This window comes from Manihot esculenta, chromosome 1 (assembly GCF_001659605.2).
Source record: "Manihot esculenta cultivar AM560-2 chromosome 1, M.esculenta_v8, whole genome shotgun sequence".
NCBI classification, from domain to species: Eukaryota; Viridiplantae; Streptophyta; class Magnoliopsida; order Malpighiales; family Euphorbiaceae; genus Manihot; species Manihot esculenta.
Window position 1 is genome coordinate 37,714,748 of NC_035161.2, and position 5,711 is coordinate 37,720,458.

Below are 5,711 nucleotides of genomic sequence, written 5' to 3' on the forward strand. Positions count from 1 at the left end.
CCTAAATTTGTTACTTTTTTTAAAAAAGAAAAAGAAAAAGAACAAAAGAAATAGACGAACCCATCATATCCTTTATATTCTGCACGTGACTGTTTTTTATCTTTTTTATTTTTTACTACCCTCAGCTAAATTACAAGGCTACCATGTTTTTATATAATTATGCCACCAACATTTTCTTTCGACAACTGAACAAAAAGAAAAAAAACAAACTGCGTTTACGTTGTTGAATTACGTGAAGTGTTGCTCATACTGTCATGCCATAATGGGATTAAATCCATTACTATACAAGGAATTGAAAGCATCACAGAATTTAGAAATGTCCGAAAGAAACTATGTTGTCATTATGAAGCATAAATTAAAGATGAGGGTCACATAACAAGAAAGATCGAGTCGGTCCTTTTTTAACTCTTCTAACTCTTTCTTTTTTTTTATGCGAGAAGATGACTGAGGGTATTTCTGTCATTTCTAACAGCTTTCCTGCATTTAGCAGTCGCCCCACGTCTCCGATGCTGGGGGAGGCTGCTGGGGGTATGCAAAGCCACGGGGTTTCGACATTGTGTGGTCTCTCTCACTGTATTGCTGCAACCCTACTCCCCCTGTATACGTTAGCATTCCCCTCATATTAATGCTAACGTTAACTCCACCATTCCCGTTCGCCACGTTTCCGTTGCCATTGGCAGCGTGGCCTTCGCCTTTCAGACCCAGAAAGTCTCTTGTCAAACGGTCATTTTTCTGCCACGCAGCCAGATTATCCAGGTAAGACCCCTGACAGGGATTCTGACCCACCGAGTCACCCGCGGTCTGACTCACCGCCCTGAACTCGCCCATGTCCAATTGGGTCATGTGACTGAGACCAACCGACTGAGTTGCACCTACAGTTGCAGCCTTTTGGAGCAGTGCAGTGGCTGACAGGTGGTGCGACGATGCTGATACGGCAGGGTTTGATAGGTTTTGGAAGGGTGAGGTCATCAAACCCTTGTGGGTTGGCAAGGATAGTGGCGGTTCTTGGAAGAGGGGTGCAAGCTGGAACTGGTGAGTTTCAGGCTTGATTTGAACTGGGTTTTGAGGAGGATCGCTAGGGTTTTGAGGTGGTGGGTCCCAGGGGTTGAGAGAGAGCTGATGATGGTGGTGGGTAGTGAGGGGGAGGAGAGAAGGGTTGGGTTGTGGATTTTGTAGGAGGAGAGTTTGGGCAGTTGGATTTGCGGAAACTAATTGGTGAGCTGAGAGTCTTGCACTTTCTTCTGCTAATGCATCACAGAATGCCCTGTGCGTTATGAAGCTATCCTTCCTGTGGTTTCAAAATCCAAGCAAAAATAAAAAGAGTGAATTGATTAATGTCAGAAACAAAAATGATTAAATATCTAGTTCTAAAAATGCTTAATTAGCCAAAAATGAACAAGCAATGGAGAATGATGATATTACTTGCTAATGGGTATAAGAGAAAAAAGGAAAATGACTATCATTTGTCGATTCTATTTGCAGAATGTGCATATGCTATGAATTAAGAAAGTGGGAGAGATTATTTTCAATTTGATAGTATAAGAGAAAAAAGAAGACTTGATTTACAAAGACATAAATGAATGGTACTAGTAAGAAATTATGAGGTTGATTAAGCAAAGTGAAACTTATCAGGCTGTAATTTCTTTTATTTAATTTCTTGATGCTTTGTAGGTAATAGACAGGAAAAGGTCGAGACAGTATAGGTGCTGATGCATGCGGATTGGATAGACACATGATTGTCATAAAGCTAGAAGATGCAAAAGTAGACCTATCTTTTTTGGTCAAAACTAAAGTAGAGAGGGAGAGAGAGACAGAGACAGAAGATGCAAGGTAGGCAATCGATTGATGGGTATGATGATGGAGGGGAAATAGGCATATATGGATGATGGAAAGGCCCAAAATTTCAAGAAATTGTAATTCGTGCATTTAACAAAGATATGCGAATTGAAACCCCAAGCATACATCTCGTAATGGAGGAAGGAAAATGAAAGCAATTCAGAATATCAGATATTTTGCAGATTTATCAGTTTCATCATCATGATCAAGGGTCAGAGCCTCAGCTCAGAGTTCTGCAACTGAAATTATAGCATGCTTCATGAAAATATTATCACGGGTTTTTCTCAGCCATGAAACCCCAAAAAAGCAATGAAGATCTTTTCCTCTTCACTTTTTGCTTGAGCAAGCAGAGATATTCATCATTGTTTTTGAGACTCAAGTACCAAAAGTGGTAAACAGTAAACACACTGGAAAAAAGCAAGAACCAAAAGAAACACCCTCCATGGCTGCCAACTTTTGTTTAACAAGCTAAAACATGAAAGATTTCGTGTATAAGTTGTTACACAAACACAAGCAAGAAAAATCTTAATCAGTGCTCACTTAGGCATTCAATGCAAAGGACACAGGAAAAAGTATGCAGTTGGATTAAAGACAAACCACAGATAAAACAAAGGATTATATGCTTTGATTTCTTTTTGTTGTTTTCAAATGGGAACTTGGCAGGTTCAGATTTTCAGAGATATTGCTTTCAGTTACGCTCGTAATGTCATCAGTAACAGACACTGGTGGTATTAATGGTGTCCACTTCTGTGCAACCTGCCAATATATTTAAGCTTCAGATATATTCCATGCAGAAGCTTACCCGCTCTTTGTAAAAAAACAAAAACAATTGAAACAAAACACAAGCTCTATTCTAAAGACATGAGACCTCCCACTTTGAACAAAAGACCAATATTTGCTGCGAATTCCAATATGAGTCCAAAATGATGAATAACTGTGAAACATCAAAGCTCGTAAAGAAGGGAACATTGGGAATTTCAGACGAACATAATAAAGATAGAAAGACCAAAAAGAACATCTCTATATATTTATGTACTTTTTTATTTTGGAAAATAAAAAAAGAAAGAAATTGAAAGAGAGAGACCATGAGAAAGAAAGGGAAAAAAACCTGGAGAAAAGGGTTCCACAGTCACATCTGTACTCTCTAGTTCCACAGGTTTTAGAGTGAGCCTTCCAATCTGATTGAACAGCATAGATCTTTGAACACTTTTCGCACTTCCATTTCTTCTCTCCATGTTTTCTGCAATAGTGTTTCTTGATACCCGTGAGGTCACCCAAAGCCCTTGAAGGATGGTGGTGAACACACGATGGCTCTGGGCAAACATAGGCTCTCTTTTTGATCTCTTTACTGTTTCGTTGCTTCAGCTTCCACGGAAGGTTATGGCCTCTCCTGTGAAGTTGAAGATTCTGATCTCTCTGAAACCCTTTGTTGCAGATCTCACACACAAATCTATTGGTAGCTAGCAAGGTCTTTGGAGATAATGCTATCACTTCGGCATCTGGGTCTGCAACACCACCAATCAATTATTTTTTTAAAAAAAGAACAGGAATCTAACACGAAATTGAGTTTCAAGAGATCAGAGAAAATAAAATAACTCACCTGGGTTTCCTGGTAGGCTTCTCTTCTTCTTGATCTTGGGTTGCTGTTGCTGCTGAGGAGAAACGGTGGAAACCACAGGGTTTAAACCACAAAAGTCCTGAACTCTATTACCGGAAGAAACACTGGCATCCTCAGACAAAGAAGTTGAATTGGACATGGCTGCTGGGAACATGCCTGTGAACAAGAAAACTACAACAAGAAAAAAAACAAGAAACGGTTTCTTTGTTTTTGTTCGATATCTTTCTACCACTAGAATCCTTCTATATGTGCCCACTTTGCACCTTTAAAGAAACAACAAGAAAACTAATAAGGGCAGCCCCAGAAATAGAGAATCCAAGCTTTGGACACAACTAAACACACAGCTTTGTAGATTAGCAGGTGGCAGTGAATTACAGACACAGAAAGGCATCGTTCATTGGGTAGCAAAAGCATAATCTCGTGAAGAGATGATGATGATGATGATGGGTTATTCTCCAAGTCGCTATCTAGCCATGGATTGCTTGTCTGAGCAACACTGCACCCCAATTCAGATATATCTCTTTCCAATCTCTCTCTATCTCTCTCTCTAGGAGCTCGCCATGCAAGCAAACATGGTTTTTCCTCCAAACCCTCTTCTCTCTATATATCTATACTTAGGGATAGCGAGAAAATGAAAGGAAAATTATATATCAGTAGCTGGGTCGTATAGATAATAGTGTACTGGATGTGATGATTATAGTGGCAGACCAAGGAAGGGGGTGGCAAATTAGTGAAAAAAAATAATTAAAAAACGCCCAAAAAAAGGCCAGCAAACCCAAAAAATGATTAAAAATTTCTATAAAAGCAGAGAGAGAGAGAGAGAGAGAGAGAGAGAGATGAGGGCAAAGACCAAGAGGAAACCCAATTCTAATTGATTCATGGACAATTTTCTTTTCAAACCTCTATTTATTATTTCTTTAATAATTTATCTTGGTGTCTGACGTTGGCACTTTCTGTCTTTTCTTTTGTTCCTGTTATAAAACACCCAAACCCTAAAAGGACCTTGATTTGAATGGAATTATATTAAAAAGGAGGGATTGCTTACAAAGGACTTAGGTTATTTATGGCATTATTGCTAATTCCTATTAGAAAAAAAAATATATTTTTTAATATATTAATCAAAATATGAAATATTAATTTTAAAATAAAAGCTGATAATAAATTTAAAATAATTAATAAAAAGGTTTTTTTGCTCTCCCAATCCAGAATTTAGAATAATGAGAAGCTTAAAAATCTATGAAGATATGGCAAAGGCAAAGAAGTAGAGAGATAGGGCTTCTCAACCTTTTTCTCTATTACTCCACAACTAAAATGATTGATCCATTGATTGGCTTTCTCAACTTAGTTATAACCAAATATTTAATTTCATACATTATTATCGGCATTATGAAAAGAATAATTAAATATTCTAAAACTAAATAATAAGCACACATGAACTTTACTTTCATTACATTATTTTTCTGTCAAAATTTTTATCTCTATTATTTGTTGATGTGTGGAATCTAAATGAATTTCTTGTTTTCCATTATTTTGTTGAGGATTTTTCATCTCTTTCTTTTGTAATTATTCGCCCATATCCTAGTGTATGGTGAAAGTGCTCAAGCAAACCCCACCAAGGGAGAGAATTTGGAAGGTCTCTTCTTCTTTTATTCCTCTTTTTCTAGCCTTTTTTTTATTTATTTTATGTATATTTTTTATTCCAAACCCAAATATAAAGCCTTGAAGTATAATAAAGTTTGGCCTTTTTACCCTCTTCTTTGAACAAACATAATAATCTTATTCATTAGAAATTCTATAATTACAGTGGTCTATGAACATCATTGCTAGTAAAGCATGAGAAGTTCTCTTTGCTTGGCGGCTCAAAGGCAGAAAAAACCATGCAAAAATAAGCCTCTCATCAGTATATATAGGACCCATCAAAACTCAGAACTTTGGACATACTATTGGCCATCGAGTGCTGCTCTTACAGATCTTTTGGAATCCTATGTATTCTCTTTTGATTCAAAAATCTTCTGAATCAGTTTAGCTTTCGGGCTGAGATTCATGATGCTTTTCTTCTCGTATAAGATTAGATTTGTGCTTCATCGATTCACCTTTAACCCAGAAAAGCAAAAGCTAAACAAGGAGGCCGCACTTGCCTTTGCAAGTTGAAAATCCTAAACAGATGCACAGAATTTTAATAAAACTTCCTTGGAAAGAGCAAATTTTTTTATGGTGATATGCTCTGCAGCTCTAAATTATAGTCCTATTCCTTATC

The 5,711-nt window shown here is 37.3% G+C and overlaps 1 protein-coding gene across 1 annotated transcript; it reads right to left on the reverse strand.

The window, feature by feature from the left end:
• Positions 1 to 317: 317 nt before the first annotated feature.
• On the reverse strand, positions 318 to 4,276 carry LOC110613885 (protein indeterminate-domain 12). The gene is made up of 3 exons (XM_021755268.2): positions 3,437 to 4,276; positions 2,945 to 3,341; positions 318 to 1,288 (listed from the first exon to the last, which is right to left on the reverse strand). Exons 1-3 carry the CDS (start codon positions 3,606 to 3,608, stop codon positions 484 to 486), a joined length of 1,374 nt encoding a protein of 457 aa, XP_021610960.1. The 5' UTR covers positions 3,609 to 4,276; the 3' UTR covers positions 318 to 483.
• Between the last annotated feature and the right edge of the window lie 1,435 nt (positions 4,277 to 5,711).

Coding starts and splice junctions, on each gene's coding strand:
- LOC110613885 (XM_021755268.2), bottom strand. CDS start 3,608: ATGTTCCCAGCAGCCATGTCCAATTCAACTTCTTTGTCTGAGGATGCC. Junction 3,342..3,436: donor AAGCCTACCAGGAAACCCAG/GTGAGTTATTTT, acceptor GTGGTGTTGCAG/ACCCAGATGCCGAAGTGATA. Junction 1,289..2,944: donor TGTGGAACCCTTTTCTCCAG/GTTTTTTTCCCT, acceptor TTGAAACCACAG/GAAGGATAGCTTCATAACGC.